Source organism: Ahaetulla prasina, chromosome 9 (assembly GCF_028640845.1).
Source record: "Ahaetulla prasina isolate Xishuangbanna chromosome 9, ASM2864084v1, whole genome shotgun sequence".
NCBI classification, from domain to species: domain Eukaryota; kingdom Metazoa; phylum Chordata; class Lepidosauria; order Squamata; family Colubridae; genus Ahaetulla; species Ahaetulla prasina.
In genome coordinates this window covers 14,373,285-14,389,758 of record NC_080547.1, presented here as the reverse complement: position 1 = coordinate 14,389,758, position 16,474 = coordinate 14,373,285, and the positions used below count along the sequence as shown (strand labels likewise).

The 16,474-nt window shown below is 42.7% G+C and overlaps 1 protein-coding gene across 6 annotated transcripts in view; it reads right to left on the bottom strand.

Moving 5' to 3' along the window:
- Nucleotides 1-16,474, bottom strand: part of GRAMD1B (GRAM domain containing 1B) — a 186,087-nt gene that overhangs the window by 40,084 nt on the left and 129,529 nt on the right. For 3 of the 6 annotated variants that reach the window (XR_009156497.1, XM_058194594.1, XM_058194595.1), the window contains one exon: nucleotides 5,680-5,700. Coding sequence is in view for 5 of the 6 variants with exons in the window: in XM_058194594.1 (XP_058050577.1) it covers nucleotides 5,680-5,700 (21 nt within the window). In the remaining variant the exon portion in view is untranslated. Of the gene's footprint in view, nucleotides 1-5; nucleotides 448-2,662; nucleotides 3,061-5,679; nucleotides 5,701-16,474 lie in introns of those variants that run through there. The other 3 variants (XM_058194599.1, XM_058194600.1, XM_058194598.1) reach the window with 2 other exon arrangements.

The following is a 16,474-nucleotide window of genomic DNA, read 5'->3' as shown; positions in this document are numbered from 1 at the left end:
CGAAAGTTCAGAAAGATGTTTATCTCTCTCACCCTACCCAACGTGGAAGTCAACGGCCCTTGGAGAAGCAGAGAAGGGTGTAAACATTAACTCTACCGCAAACAGAAGGAGCTAGGACAGTCTGGTACAGGAAGAGCAGACGATTAATGACTGGGTGGTGTTGAGGTGGGTGACGTAGCAGGAGACACAATGGCTCAGTCTCTTGGGTTGGTTGACTTCCTTCAATGCAAGGTGTTTTTGGTTACGGAAAAAAACCCAGGAGGAAAACAAAAGAGAGCATGGGACAGAAAGCGTGGCAGGTGGGGAAGGGACCTGCCCAGGTCAACAAGATCCATGAGAAGGGACGAGGGTCATCAGATCCAAAAACTGCGGGCCACAAAAGGATAGAGAGCAGTCGGAACACGAGATGGTGGTAAGGAGAAGCTACCGTGCGGATCTTAAGAAAAACTAGAAGGCGAAGAAAAGAATTTCATGATTGGGATCGTTATACTGTAGCTCAACTTTTTTAAAAAAAACCAGACACACACCTATTTATGAGTGCAAAACACACACAATTATCCTCTTGATGCTTTTGTTTTATTTGCACTGAGCCAAAGGCCTCGGTTACAGGTATCGACAGATGACGAGCCAGCCCATAATACTGGAATACATTCAGTCAGAAATATGTTTAACTGAATAACAAGAGTCGGAAGGGATCTTGAAGGTCTTCCAGTTCAACCCCCCCGCTTTGCGATCTATGGGGCAGAGGGTTCCCCTGTATTTCACATCAGTTAAAGAAGGCATTAACCTGAGAGAGACTCTATGTGAAAACTTTTTCAAATAGGTTCAAATTGTTTTAAAAAATAAACAATTAAAATATAATGCCTTAAAACGAGAACAAGTCGCATTCTGATTAAGTCACCGAGTCCGTTTGAAGTATTACATCATATAATAAATTCACTTTAAATTAATCCCCAACCTACTGTGTTTCCCCGTAAATAAGATCCTGTCTTATATTTTTTTTGAACCCTGAAATAAGCGCTTGGCCTTATTGCCATGCACTCAAAAGCCCGATTGGGCTTATTATCAGGGGATGTCTTATTTTGGGGGAAACAGGGTAGTTATATTTACTGCAGACCATATCACTTAAATCAAAATTTAAGGTTGACTCAGCCTTCCATCCTTTATAAGGTAGGTAAAATGAGGACCCAGATTGTTCCTAAAACAAACAATTCAAAATATGAACTCGAAGTACAGGTAATCCTCACTATGAAACACTAACTAGTTTCTTAGTGACTATTCAAAGTGATGGAGGACCCAACAAAAGCTATTTACAACCCAGTTCTGGACTGCCAAACACCCAAAGTTGCATGACCACATTTCCAATCCTTGGCAACCAGCTCAACTTCATGGCCAGTTGCGGTGTTCTGCGGTCACATGAAAGTGGTTGTTGGTTTTTTTTGCCAATTTTCAGCCCTTTTGGCAAAAAATATCCTTGGAAAAACATGGAGTTGCTTAAGGACCATGACGTCCGCTGAACGAACACTGTGTTCATTGAAGAACCATGGCATTCGTTCAATGACGGTCGCAGACAAAGTTATGAAATTGGATCCAATCATGTGGGTGCCTCTACAACAGGGGTGCCAAACTAAAGGCCCATGGGCCGGATCTGGCCCATGGGGTGCTTAGATCTGGCCCGCAGGCTGCTCTGGAAACAGTAAAGGATCAGCATGCGGTGCCTTTGCCAGCAAAAACGGAGCTTAGGAGAGCCACGCGCAGCCTCCCAAACTCTGCTTTTGGCTGTGACAGCCTCCTGCAGCCTTCTGCCAGCAAAAAAGAAGTTCGAGAAGACCGCACACAGTCCTCTCAAGCTCTATTTTCTCTGGCAGAGTGCTCGGGCCACCACAGGTACCCTCAACACGAGTAACATCAAACTGGCCATGCCCTCCCTGGCCACAGCCCCCCCACCCCTGGCTCCCCAAGGTCAAACCCAACCCTGATGTGGCCTTCAATGAAATCGAGTACACCTGCTCTGCATCATGACTCACAAAGGAAAATTCTGAGTTCTGTTAGAGTCTTAAGTCAAGGACCACCCATGTAGTAGATTGTCACCCGCCCAACGCAGCAAATCCTCATGGGAAATGGGCTACGGAGACAGCTACGAAGCCAAGATGCCTGCTAATACTAAGGCTAACACGCTCAAATCAAGTTAAAATGGTCAAGACATGCAAAAGAACATGGTTCTAGGAAGCTAGCTAGGTGGACAGCGCTTGGACGGACACAAGATTCTACGGATGAAAGCCTACAGGGGATGATTTGCTTGGAAAGGTGGGGAGGCGAGATGAACTTTTGCAGCTCAGAAAGTTCACGGGAACCATAGCGACAGGAAGGACTAGCAAGAGGGACACCACGACAGTAAGGAAGGCTGGTAGGAGATCAAACCACAAGCAAAAACCTGCAAGAATAGAGCTGGGTGCCATCACGACTTGACCATCAGTGGTCTTCTAAGAAGGTACAAGGTCTGAGTCCAGTGGTGGGATTCAAATAATTTAACAACCGGTTCTCTGCCCTGATGATTTCTCCCAACAACCAGTTCACCAAACGGCTCAGAAAGGTAACAACCGGTTCTCCCGAAGTGGTGCGAACCGGCTGAATCCCACCACTGTCTGAGTCCATTCTAAGGCAGAGGTTCTACAGCTCCGTAAGTAACGGTTTTATGTGTAATAAGTGGCCCACACAACCCACAGAAATGTTAGTCGAATTTTTTTGTTTTTTCCTTCAGAATTTAAGAGGAGAGGCGTTTCAAATCTGGGTAGTATCCAGAATTCTTCTTTTTAAATGTTTCATTTCAGACCATTAGCATTATAAAACAGAACCAGGCAGCCTTCCGGGACTCAAGAGCGCAATAAAAAGTGGGATTTTGAGATCTTGATTTAGGGGGCGGCGGGGAGAAAAAAGGAAACCAGCCCAATTCTATCAGCACTGTTTTCATCTGGGGAGGAAGAGCGGGAGGACGAGGGAAAAATTAAATCCAGCGACAGAGCAGGCTTTGCTTACTCTTCGGATGTGTTGTCTTTCATGCTGAAGGCACATGGAGGAGAAACAAGGTGACATAAATAAAACAAGAAGGACAGGACAGGTGCCGCTTCCTTTACATGCACGTATGAAATACAAAACCTGTCTCAGAACGTTAGCCAAACCATCACCTAGTGTAGTGGTTCTCAACCTTTATAGTGCTGCGACCCCTTTAATACAATTCCCCACGATGTGGCGACCCCTTTAATACAATTCCCCATGATGTGGCGACCCCCAACTGTAAAATTATTTTTGTTTTGAATTTATCGCGCCTGAAGCCGTATTGGCTAGCGATTTGAACTGCCTTGAGGACGGAGGCATTAAAGCAGAGACTCCTCCCCTATTAAGTTTATCGCGCCTGAAGCCAGATTAGGCTAGCGATTGGGAGTGATTGCAGCTGGCTTGAGAGGGAGACATCAGAGCAAAGATTTCTCTTTTTTTAAATTGATCACGCCTGAAGCCAAATTCGGCTAGCGATTTGAAGAGCCTGCAGCTGGCTTGTGAAGTCAACCATTGGAGCGCGATTCTTCGACTCGCAAGTATACTTCCCATATTTCCGATGGTCTTAGGCAACCCCTGGCAAATCGTCATTCGACCCCCAACGGGGTCCTGACCCACAGGTTGAGAACTGCTGACCTAGTGTTTGAAAGCAATTGCAACCTTTTTTGTTTTTTTGGCTTGAGCCATCAACCTCTTAATACCACAAACTTCACACCGATGATTTGTCCTAGTTGGTTTTGGGAGCGCCATCTATGAAAAGACACTTATTGGCTGGCTACACTGGTATTTTGAAAAGGAAATGTCCATTGGGAGTCTACTTGACCGCTGTCAACCATGGATAATCTCCTACGATACAATTACCCACGTTGTACAAACACTATTACTTAGTAACGCGGCAAGCAGCTAGCACTACCAGCCAATTTCAACGTATCGTTCTTGCTAGAGGTTAAAGTGCTGGACTAGGCATGGGGGTAATCTAGTCTTTGTCCCACTTTTCTAATTCTATATTATGACCGAAGTTTTTTGCCCAACAAATCGTCTCTTTTACTGTTTCATCTTCCATTTTGTATTTTAAGAGGAAATTGTAAATTTTTTCAATCATTTTTTTTTCCAATCCAAATTCACAGGAGCAAAGAAGAAGAGTGTAACAAATTTAACTCTCTTGGCAGACATACAAAGGGATAGATATCAGTGTTGTGGTCCACCAGCTGCCTGCAGAGTTGGCAACAGACTCGGAGAGAGATGAGGCTGAGGAAGAGCGTGGGCCAGTCCTGGAGGCTGGGGAAGGCCCAGATGAGGGCTCTGCGTCGGAGGCTGAGGTGGGGCCAGGGCCATCGGGGTGTGAGGAAAGCAAAGTCTTTCCAAAGACTTCCTAAGGAGAATTAGTCCACCGTGGGATCAATTCACCACCCAGGAAAAACAGACCTTAAACATGCAAGATGCAGAGAGCACATTTCAACTTAACAAACGGAAAGTTCCTTTGTGTTTGTGGCATGGCCCCTTCGCAGCGGAAACTGTCCGATAATCTGAACATTATCTCCTCTTTCGTACAAGCCACGATTTCAAGTTCAGAAGAGGCCGAGTTTGAAAACAGTAGCAGAGTTGGAAGGGACCTTGGAGGTCATCTAGTCCAAACCCCCCCTGCTCACGCAAAAGACCAGTACTAGGGATTCGAACCGCCGAACTGCCAAACTTTTCTGATCGACAAGCTCAGTGTCTTAGCCGCCGAGCCACCTAGACAGGTTATTGTTCAACCAAAAGTTAAAATAAAGAAACTTGTTGCTTTGATATTTAAGGAAGAAAACTACATATGGGGGTGCGTGAGATCGGCTGGTCTCTTGGTCTAAAATGTAAGATACTGCATGGAGGGAAAATAATTAACAAATGTTTCTTCTGTTTAGATTCAGAATTCTCCATGTGTTTTTTCTTCCCCCCAGGAAAAGAATCCAACCAGGCCCCCAACATATATTCAATTTATGCTTATGAAAGTTAATTCATCAGCGTTTCCTACATAACACCCGTAAATGTGGAAAACAGAAAATCCAGAGACAAAAGGAAAGAGCGTATTAAAAATTGCATAAAAACATAACATTCATTCCCTTCTGAATACACCCACATAGTCTGCATCTGATTTCCTGTCTCGTTGGGCTTGATAAAATTTGCCCATTTTTACTACGGCCCTAGCAAAAAATTCAGGAGGCCTCTGGTAGCCCCTTATCTCTGCCTGGCAAATTTGATTAAAAGTGTTATTAAAGTTTTCTTATGCTGCAGCTCACTTCGTCAGAGGGGCAATGAGTCAGAAAAACTTGAATAAAATGGGGCTTGTTAGACAAAAAACCATGTGATTCCTTTTTGATGTTTTGCGACCACAGATTCTAAGAATCTGGCAGTCACAAGGGGCTTTCTACGCAGAAGAATATCTATGATTTAATATACGGTTCTTGTTAATAAAAAGCTAATATCCACGGCGACTCCAAAATCTGCCCTCATTTCGTATCCTTTTCATGCTGAAGGGTGAAATTGCAAAAACTCGTTAATCGTTCTTCCTAACCATTCTTCCCTTCATGCAAGCAACAAGAATATATATATATATATTTTTAAAAAAAAAAAAACTGAAATACTTACATTGTACCAGCTCTGGCTTTTCTGTAAAGAGAAAATAAAAATAACAAACAGAGAGAGAAAAAAACCGCAGTTAGTATGGAATTTCAGGAGTAAGCAAAGGAAGAAGAATGAAGGGTGGGTGAGAGAAACGACAACCACTCAATGGCGGGTTGCTACCGGTTCTACCTGGACCGGTAAACCCGTAGCGGCGACGGTGGGAGGCTCCGCCCACACACACCGGACACTTCTGTGCATGGGCAGAAGCATCACGTGCCCATGCGCCCGAGCAAACCGGTAGCGACGGGTGTTGCAACTAGCTATTGCAACCACCCAAAACATTGGAAATGTTGTGCCAAGAGTTGGCTAGCATCCCTGAAACTAGACATGATGGAGAAGCAAAAGAGAAACTTCATGGCTTCTAGAACCGACTTGTAGGTTTTTATCACAACTTGTTGGCCAAGTTAGAACGTTGATTGTCAACAGCAATTGATCCCAAGTCTCAGCCATTGACATTCAAGATTTCTTTTTAAATCAGGAAAATCCAAGCACTGATCAACTGCCTTTCGTTTTTGAGTTTAAATATCAAACGCCAAATACACAATAGGAGGGACTCAAGAGGTTATAACTACGCATTTTGAAGCTAGAACTTGCGGCCTGTGCTGCAACTCTAGAAGTCCAATTGGATTTGTTGTGCAGACTTGGGAAATGTGTCCCGCTCCTTACACATTTCCAATATTAATTTAATTGACAGAAATGATACGGCCAATTATCTTACATTTATTTATCTCTGTGGCTCACAGTAAAGTATGCAAGTTATATAAACGGCAGGAAGTGGGTATCCTCGAAGAGAACTTTTGAGATTTAATCGGATTGTCAGAACCTGTCCGACAGTTGTGTAAAATTCCTTGGTTGTGTTTTCAATAGTTCTGCCTGCAGGAGAATAAAGGCTGAAATAAAGACCTGGGCAGAATTGAAGGGAGTGTATTTTGGGTGACAGAGCAGGTAGATTTAAACCACCCAATTCTTGCAATCTCTTTATGTCTAAATGGCATCTATTCATCAATTTCTTCAACTCTGGGGTGTAAATCATTTTTTTATGTTTCTCAGGCATCATTGTTGCCACAGAGAAAAAGTCAACATGGACAACCAATTGGGATGGTCTGTTTTGTTTTGTTTTGCAAAGTTATAGAATACTTCTGTGGTTTGGGCGAGTTTTGGGAGCAAATGCCTTACATTCACTTCTGTTTACTTAAGCAAACAATAGACACAAAGACGGGTTTCTTGGGCTGTTCAGCTGGTGAACAGCTTCATATAGATCTCGGCTTAGTTTCTTTCAGCCTAAAGCAAAGGATGATTCAACCTGGCTGAACGTGGCAACCTTGAAAAATGGAAGAAAAGGAGACGAATTTCAGGCTGAGAAAGAGAATCAAAATGTAGTAGTGAGAAGCAGGGGTGGGTTCAACTTACCTTTACTACCGGCTCGCATCGGGGGCGTGTACGCATCTGCGCAGGCGCAGCTCGTCAGTGATGATGTCAGGGTGGGTGAGCGGAGCCTCCCACCACTATTACTACCGGTTCATAAGAACCGAACCGAACCAGGAGCAACCCAACCACTGGTGAGAAGGGAGCCAGAGCCGTCAAAATTGCAAGCCAACCAGTGGTGGGTTGCTCCCGGGTAGGTCCGGTTCTTGCAAACTGGTAGTAATGGCAGCAGGAGGCTCCGCCCACCAGCCCCGTCATCATCACTGACGATCTGCGCATGCGCAGAAGTGCGTGCATTCCTGTTGCGAGCCAGTAGTAAAGGTAAGCGCAACCCACCCCTGAAGCCAATCAGTTTTCGGACTCTGAGACTCTGACTTTGTTGCTTGTATCCTTACGATTTATATTGATATTGTTTCCCGATTGCTTATTTGTAGCCTCTGATTATCATTAAGTGTTGTATCATTAAGTATTAAATTTGTACCCTATGACTATCACTAAGTGTTGTAAGTATTGTATCTTGATGAAGGTATCTTTTCTTTTATGTACACTGAGAGTCTATGCACCAAAGACAAATTCCTTGTCTGTCCAATCACACTTGGCCAATAAAAAAATCCTATTCTATTCTATTCTATTCTATTCTATTCTATTCTATTCTATTCTATTCTATTCTATTCTATTCTATGACTATCATTAAGTGTTGTACCTTATGATTCTTGACGAATGTATCTTTTCTTTTATGTAAACTGAAAGTCTATGCACCAAAGACAAACTCCTTGTGTGTCCAATAATACTTGGCCAATAAAAAAATCCTATTCTATTCTATTCTATTCTATTCTATTCTATTCTATTCTATTCTATTCTATTCTATTATTAAGATGAAGCTTGTATTTAACTTCAGTGTGAATTTTCAGATGGACTTGGATGAAATACGCCTTATTTTGTTGATCGGTTCCAGCCCTTGGATCCACCTTGGAGAAATATTCAGAAATGAAAGTTATCCAAAGGATAGGCTTTACAGAATGTGCCCTATCCTTGTTTATTCCAAAAGTATTTGGCTCCCGGTCATTTTCGTGTGTTTTAATTGAGCGTTAATTTTTGAGATCCCGAAAGATCTCTTTTGAGAATTGATTTTTGAGATGGTTTTTTTAAAGAGTCCTCAAGATTGGTGCAACCAAGATCCCTTCTGACGTTAGAAACTGCAAGCTGGAGAAACAAAACAAGCATTTTTCATGACCGTGGGTCTTTATATACAGTATAGTAACTTCCACTCCCTTGGGCAGATTGCAAATGTTCTGGCTCTGATGATACATATGTCTTATTTGGTTTGGCCTTATCGGTTGCAACTAGAGCTTTATTGCCTGTTTTGGACCTGATTAGCAGGGAGGAGTTTTTATGGATTGTATCTTGTATGCAGCCTCCCTACCAAGGAAGAATTGGTATTCTTTCGAAGAACTCCCATGTTATGTGGTTCTTTTTTGGTCCGATTTAAATCCAGCCCTTTTAATGTTTGTAAGCCACCCAGAGTCACCCCTACATGAGATGGGTGGCACATATATAATAAAATAAAATAATAAATAAAATAATAAAAAATACAATAGAATAGAAAAATAGAATAGAAAAAAATGAAAGAATAAAAGAATGAAACAAAACAAAAGAAAAAAATAAAGGAAAGGAAAGAAAGAAAAGAATACAATAAAAGGAAAGAAAGAAAACAACACAACACAAATAAAAGAAAAATAAAGAAAATAAAATAAAGAAAAGAATACAATAAAATAAAACAATACAACACAAAACAAATAAAATAAAATAAAAGAATACAATAAAACAAAACACAACACAACACAAATAAAATAAAATAAAATAAAATAAAATAAAATAAAATAAAATAAAATAAAATAAAATAAAATAAAATAAAATAAAATAAAATAAAATAAAATAAAATAAAATAAAATAAAATAAAATAAAATAAAATAAAATTGTATACAAATGGTGAAATTTATGTTCTGGGACAATACTTATTTTTTTAATGTGACATTGCAAGCAATGGAACAGTAGTGCCCGAGGTTTTTTAAATCCGTTTACTTTTTAAATTTTTCAACTTCCGTGATGAATTTTGGGCTCCGCTCTTGTTTTTGTGATGCTGTCTTTCCATGTCTTTTCCCTTGGTTTTGGGCCCAAATAATTGAATGACCGAATAAATATTTTTTTAAAATTTTTTTATTTATTTATTAAATTTATACATTGCCCATCACATTGCTGAGCACCTCTGGGCAGCTCACGACTTCATAAAAACAACAATGAAAACATTGAACATTAAAAGTTAACTTTGGGGGATGGGGATAACCTCAGGGTATATTTTAAGGTTGCAGTTGTTTATTTACTTATTTTGAGATTTTTAAGGCCATCCAATTTAGTGCGACTCTGAGCAGCGTACAATACAAACACAAGATAACAATAATCTAACTAAGAAGCAAACAACCTATATATATATATATATATATATATATATGTTTTCTGAGGTTTTCGCGGGTGTTTGTATGTAGGTCTTTGGTTATTCGGGTTTTCTCCCGCGTAAAATTGGAAGTGTCTTGGCGACATTTCGACGAAGTCTCATTCGTAATCTTCAGGCTTCAGCCGTGCTTGGGAGCACTTCGTGCTTCTGGGAGCACGTGCTCCCAGAAGCACGAAGCTGAAGCCTGAAGATGACGAATGAGACTTCAAACGCCGCCAAGACACTTCCAATTTTACGCTGGAGAAAACCCAATAACCAAAGACCTACATATATATATATATATATATATATATATATATATATATATATATATATATATATGTATACAGTATATATATATGTGTGTGTTTTTATAGGATTTCATGGGTATAGTTATGAAGGTCTTGGCATATTCGGGTCTTTTCCCGTGTAAGGTTGAGAGTATCTTGGCAACGTTTCGACAAGACCTCGTTGAAACATCGGCAAGATATTCTCAACCTTACACGGGAAAAGACCTGAATACGCCAAGACCTTCATATACACACACACACACACACACACACATACATATATGAGAAGCTAAAACGTACAATGGAAACCAAGCACAGAACAAAACAAACCACACTGGTAGTTACTACTTTGACCGAGCAATTTTTCTGTTTTTTAAAGGAAAGGAACATAAACAAGGAAAAGGTAAGAGATGGTGAAATACAGGCAGGTAAATGACCCATCTACGGTATCATAAACATGACTATCTTCTAATGTTATCATTAGAAATTTATGACCCTTGTAAAAGATGTCATATCCGCTTTCTCAACGGATCCAAGGGTCTGTTTTTGAATTTGAACGATCGATCTGAGTACGTTGGGTTAATTGAAACATCTGGTGAGTTGTCAAATTGGAATTTATGTAAGCGGTACACCGAAGAGTTGTTGGAACTCTTAGGCAAGGTGATGCTGAAAAGATGGCACACATCTAAACACCTTCTAACACGTATGATGATGGTTTTTCCTTCAGCCCGTTCAAGAATATTGATGCGCAGGAGAAGACAAAGGAACGGGTGGATAAAATTGTCAGGGACTTGGGTACCTTTCTTACAAAGAATGCCAAGAATTTTTAGTTAGGCCGTTGGATCAGGGCAAGACATACAAGACATACAGGAGAATTCGGGGTTTCAAGGAAATGCATTGAATCAACTCGTTGAAAGCCGAGGGTGGAATAGCTGAGTTGGCAAGGACCTTGGAGGTCTTCGAACCCATCAGGAGATCCTCTACCAGGGGTGTCCAAGCTTGGCAAAGGTGAAAACTTGTGGATTATCAACTCCCAGAATTCTGGCTAGAGAATTGGAAGTCTACAAGTCTTTTTTTTTCCCCAAATACTTATTATTTTTTAAAAAAACAAGACATAACAAACACTAACTCCTTCTTTACCTAAGCTTCGTATCGGTATTCCTCTATTATTTACATTTTTCCCCTCTCGTTTTCTTAAATTATACTTATTTTTTTGTCCCATTATCCCTTATTTCTGTATATATTCCATCACACCTATCATTATAACAATACATTTTCTTTCATGCACTACCCATTTTTGGGGGTGACCTTTTCCCCTTTTTTCGTCGTTTACCATTTCTAATTGCTATCCAATTATACAATTTATTCCATACGATATAATATTCTGTATCTTTCCTTTTCTTTGATCTCCTTTGTTAATTTATCCATCTCAGAATTTTCCTTATCACTTCCTCCTCCTATGGTATATTCTCGTTTTTCCAGTTCTGTGCAAAAGATAAACTCGCGGCTGTTATTCTGTGAAAAATTAGATACCTTACTTCTTTCCTATATTTCCTATTGAGTATTCCCAGCAAAAAGGCCTACAAGTCTTCTAAGTGGCTACGGTTGGACCACCGCTTGCCAGTTAAATGGCTGTCCAGTCTCTTCTTGAAAACCTCCAGGGAAGGAACACCTACAACTTCTGGAGGCAAGTCGTTCCACCGGTGAATTGTTCTAACTGGAAATTTCTCCTTAGTCCTAGGTTGAATCTCTCTCTGGTGAGCTTTACATCCATTGCTTCCTGCTCTGCCTTCAAGTCCCAGAAAAGATTTACTCAGTCCCAGCAAAGATACTCACTGAAGCCTGCCCTTCCCACCACGCAAACGACTTTCTGAATCGATTCTAACTTCTTCTTTTTTTTTGATTCAAGCAAGGGAAGGACAAAGGAAGGACGAAGAAGAAAAAGAAGAAAAGGAAAACCGGGAAGGGTATATTGAGGGAAACACGAGAGAGTCGAGTTCTTACTTTGATGAGGTTTAATCTGTCATACTGGAAAAAAGAAAAGAAAAGAAAAGAAAACCATGAAAACGTTAGAAAGGAAAGGAAAAGAATCTATAGCTTTAAAGGTGGAAGGGATATAAAACAAGGATAGCTGTGCACGGCAGTGAAAGGCCAGACATAGTAAAGAATAGCTACAGGGACAGAGGGATAAAAAGAAAATATATTCAAACGGCACCCCAGGATTTTACAGCATCTCTTCATTGTGAGTTTTTGTGGTTCTGAATTGCACAAGGTTTGATCAGTGATGTGTAACTGAATAGATCTGCGAAGGTTAAGCGATTTCGGCTGTTAAGTGAGACATTTCTTAAGTGAGTTTTGCCCCGTTTTACGAGCTTTCTTGCCGCGGTTGTTAAGCTTGAATTCCCTGCAGTTGATAAAAGTTAGTAACATGGCTATTAAGTGAATCCAGCTTCCCCCTTGGACCAGGGGTGAAATGCTCCAGATTCGGACCAGATCATCCGATCCAGTAGCGATGGCTGCGGGTGGTTTGGAGAACCAGTAGCAAAAATCCTTGCCCTTCCTTCTGACCCAGCTGAGCTGCGTGATCATCAGAGGTTGGTGTTTTTTTTTTACTTTTAAAAGCATTTTTTCTTCGGCCGAAAAAATGCTTTTAAAAGTTAAAAAAAAAAGCCTCTGATGATTGTGCGGCTCACCTGGGATGGTCAGAACCCTTTAAAAGCATGTTTTCTATAACCTCTTCGGCCAAAGAGGTTGTAGAAAAAATGCTTTTAAAAGTTAAAAAAAAAAAAAGTTGGCCACCCAGTCACATTACCCCCTACCACCAGGAGTGAAATGCTCCCGGTTCAGACCGGTTCGGCCGATCCGGTAGCAATGGTGGCACATGGTTCGGAGAACCGGTAGCAGTTGCAGCACAAGGCTCCGCCCACCCGCCCAGACATCATTACTTCCTGGTTTTAACCAGGAAGTAACCTGTTTTTGAGCCTCTGCGCATGTGCAGAAGGTTTTGCGCATGTGCAGAGGGTTCAAGCGTGTATGGGACACATGTGGACACGTGAACAAAGCAACCATGCACGCGCAGAGCGTGCCCTTCCAAACCGCTAGGGAAGGTAAGTAGATTTCACCCCTGCCAGGATCCAGCAATGTTTTACAAGGGCAGACTCAGAGCAACCTATCACCTGTCTGGAGAAGTGGCAGTTTAGCCAATCCAGATGGCTATGCCCATTGTCCGGTGAAGGATCTTAGAGCCACTCCTGGAAGGTCACAGATTCTCCATTCCATTTCTGGGAGCCCCTGATTATCATTTCTGATAGTCCCACTCTTGACATTTTGGGGGCATATGAAAAATGAACCCCGAGGTGAGTCCTTGGTCAGGATTGTCTGTGGTGCTCTTTGAGCTTGGTTGTTGTCTTGCAGATGATGTCACCTAGTTGGGTCATGAAACATCGACAAGGAAACAACCAAGCTCAGAGAGCATCAAGGTTCTCACAATTCAACCCTGAGCTACAAATATTCTCTTCTCTTGGAACCCCTGAATGGCTGTTCTTTTTCCTGTCCTCACTTGCGTTCCTGAGTCTTACATGCAGGACAGTGGTGGGTTTCCAAATTTTTTTACTACCGGTTCTGTGGGTGTGGCTTGGAGGGCGAGGCTTGGTCGGCATGGCAGGGGAAGGGTACTGTAAAATCTCCATTCCCTCCCCAATCCAGGGGAAGGTTACTGCAAAATCTCCATTCCTTCCCCACTCCAGGGGAAAGTTACTGCAAAATCCCCATTTCCTCCCGATCAGCTGGGACTCGGGAGGCAGAGAATAGATGGGGGTGGGGCCAGTCAGAGATGGTATTTGCCGGTTCTCCGAACTACTCAAAATTTCCGCTACCGGTTCTCCAGAACTGGTCAGAACCTGCTGAAACCCACCTCTGATGCAGGAGCTCCGAGGAACACCACAAAGAAGGGCCTTCCAAGGTCTGAGCCGCTTACAACCTTGGCAATGGCTTTCACTTTTAATTATAGCTCACCGAGGTGGACTATAATTCACACCAGGATGGCAAGTCCAAATGGGCTTCGGTCCAGCAACCTTCTAAAATTCAGTAGCGTGGCCTTTGTTTACAATCTTTGTTTACAATCTAATGGATCGCTTGCAGAAGGGCTACTCCATTCAGTATCCACCATTTACCACCAAATGATTTGCCAAATACTTAAAAAAGATACTTTAGATCAGGGGTGTCAAACTCAAGGCCTGGGGCTGGATCTGACCTGTGGGGTGCTTAGACCTGGTTCACGGGCCTGCCCTGGAAACAGCGAAGGACTGGCCCGCGGTGCCTCTGCCAATGAAAATGGAACTCGGGAGGGTCATGGGCAGCCCTCCTGAGCTCCATTTTCGCTGGCAGAGGGTTGCAGGAGGCGGTCTCAGCCGAAAATGGACCTCGGGAGCCCGTTTTCCCTGGCAGAGTGCTCGGGCCGCCACAGGCGCCCCAACACGAATGACATCAAGCTGGCCACACTCACCCTGGCCACGTCCACCTCAGCCCCCCACCCCCTGAGGTCAAACACAACCCTGATGCGTCCCTCAATGAAATCAAGTTTGATACCCCTGCCTCAGATAGTTAAACCAGCCAGCATGTTAGCCTTCACCATGAATTGACTGGAAAAACAGAAGATTCTCCAGGGCACAAAATTAGACGCAAGGGACACACACAATGGCAACAGGCCCTTCCAAGAATAGGGCCTTACAACCCCCTGCATGCCCCCAATGTTTCATTCCAAAGGATGGAAAAGGATAATCTTTTCAGTCGACGCAAAAATATTTTCCTTGCATGCATATCAGGCACCGACTTGTGGGGCCCGGGTGAAATGAGGATATGTAAAAGTTGCATCAAGCTCGCTTAGGGGGCCGGAAAGGCGAGGATAGGCCTCCCTCTGTTGGCAACATAGTGCCATGACAGCCTGTGAATCTCATTAAAGAGAGGTCAATCACGAATGAAGGTCCCAGGATTGAAGGATCCAATCCAGGTCAGTCATCTGAGACCAAAGGTTTATTATTCCAAGATTTTGGACCCATGCTGGAGCCCATCTTCAGGGAACTTCTTTCTCTCCAGAATGCCTGCACTGGGCTGTTCTACGCGTGGTATATCATTGTTGTAAGTGTTGTACCTTGATGAAGGTATCTTTTCTTTTATGTACACTGAGACCGTATGCACCAAGACAAATTCCTTGTGTGTCCAATCACACTTGGCCAATAAAAAATTCTATATTCTATTCTATATATTCTATATATTTGTTGTTGTTAGTTGCGAAGTCGTGTCCGACCCATCGCGACCCCATGGACAACATTCCTCCAAGCCTTCCTGTCCCCTGCCATCCTCTGGAGTCCATTGAAGCTCACGACGACTGCTTCAGTGACTCCATCCAGCCACTTCGTTCTCTGTCATCCCCTTCTTCTTTTGCCCTCCATCGTTCCCAGCATGAGGCTCTTCTCCAGTGAGTCCTTCCTTCTCATTAGTTATATATGTTTTTATGAGGGCCATGATAGTGGAGTGGTTAGAATGCTGCAACTCGGCCCACAGGCAGGAGTTTGATCCTGATTGGCTCAAGGTTGACTCATCCTTCCATCCTTCCGAGGTGGGTAAAATGAGGACCCAGGTTGTTAGGGGACAAGAAGCTGACTCTGCAAACTGTTTAGAGAGGGCTGGAAAGCATTGTGAAGCGGTATATGAGTCTAAGTGCTATTGCTAAGGAAGGAAGGAAGGAAGGAAGGAAGGAAGGAAGGAAGGAAGGAAGGAAGGAAGGAAGGAAGGAAGGAAGGAAGGAAGGAACTGTGGTGGCACAGTGGTTAGAATGCAGTATTGCAAGCTAACTCTGCCAAGTGCCAGCAGTTTGATCCTGACCAACTCAAGGTTGACTCAGCCTTCCATCCTTCCGAGGTGGGTAAAATGAGGAGCCAGATTGTTGGGGGCAAGAGGCTGACTCTGTAAACCGCTTAGGGAGGGCTGTAAAGCGCTGTGAAGCGGTATATAATTCTAAATACTATCGCTATTGCTGTATGGTGCCTAGTTGCGTGTGGCTTTTAGTTGTTAGGAAGGAAGGGTGTTGGTGAAAGGCTATTAAGGTCAATCATGGATGTGTCAGAACTTGGGAGTTCCAAAACTGCTTCATCTCCTTAGCCATAAAGATTTATATTGGAGGAAGCAGAACACCTCTGGAATGTGAAGGGGGGGGGGGTAAAGGAAAGAGGCAGAAACCATAAAGGTTTTGGAGGAAGACGTCTTCTTTCTGTGCCACTTAAGATTAAAGGTTCCCGACTCAATGAGGATCAAGACCAAGGGTGAAATCCAGTAGGTTCTGACAGGTTCTGGAGAACCGGTAGCAGAAATTTTGAGCAGTTCGGAGAACCGGCAAATACCACCTCTGACATCAAAGTTTGGTGATAAGGCCGACGGACTGGTTATTAAAAATTCTGTTATGGACGAAGCCGAGAATGAATTCATTCTCAGCTGTTTTAATAAAATAAGTTTGTTGAGGACTGAATTGTGTTTAGTAATCACTGCTTGGGCCTTG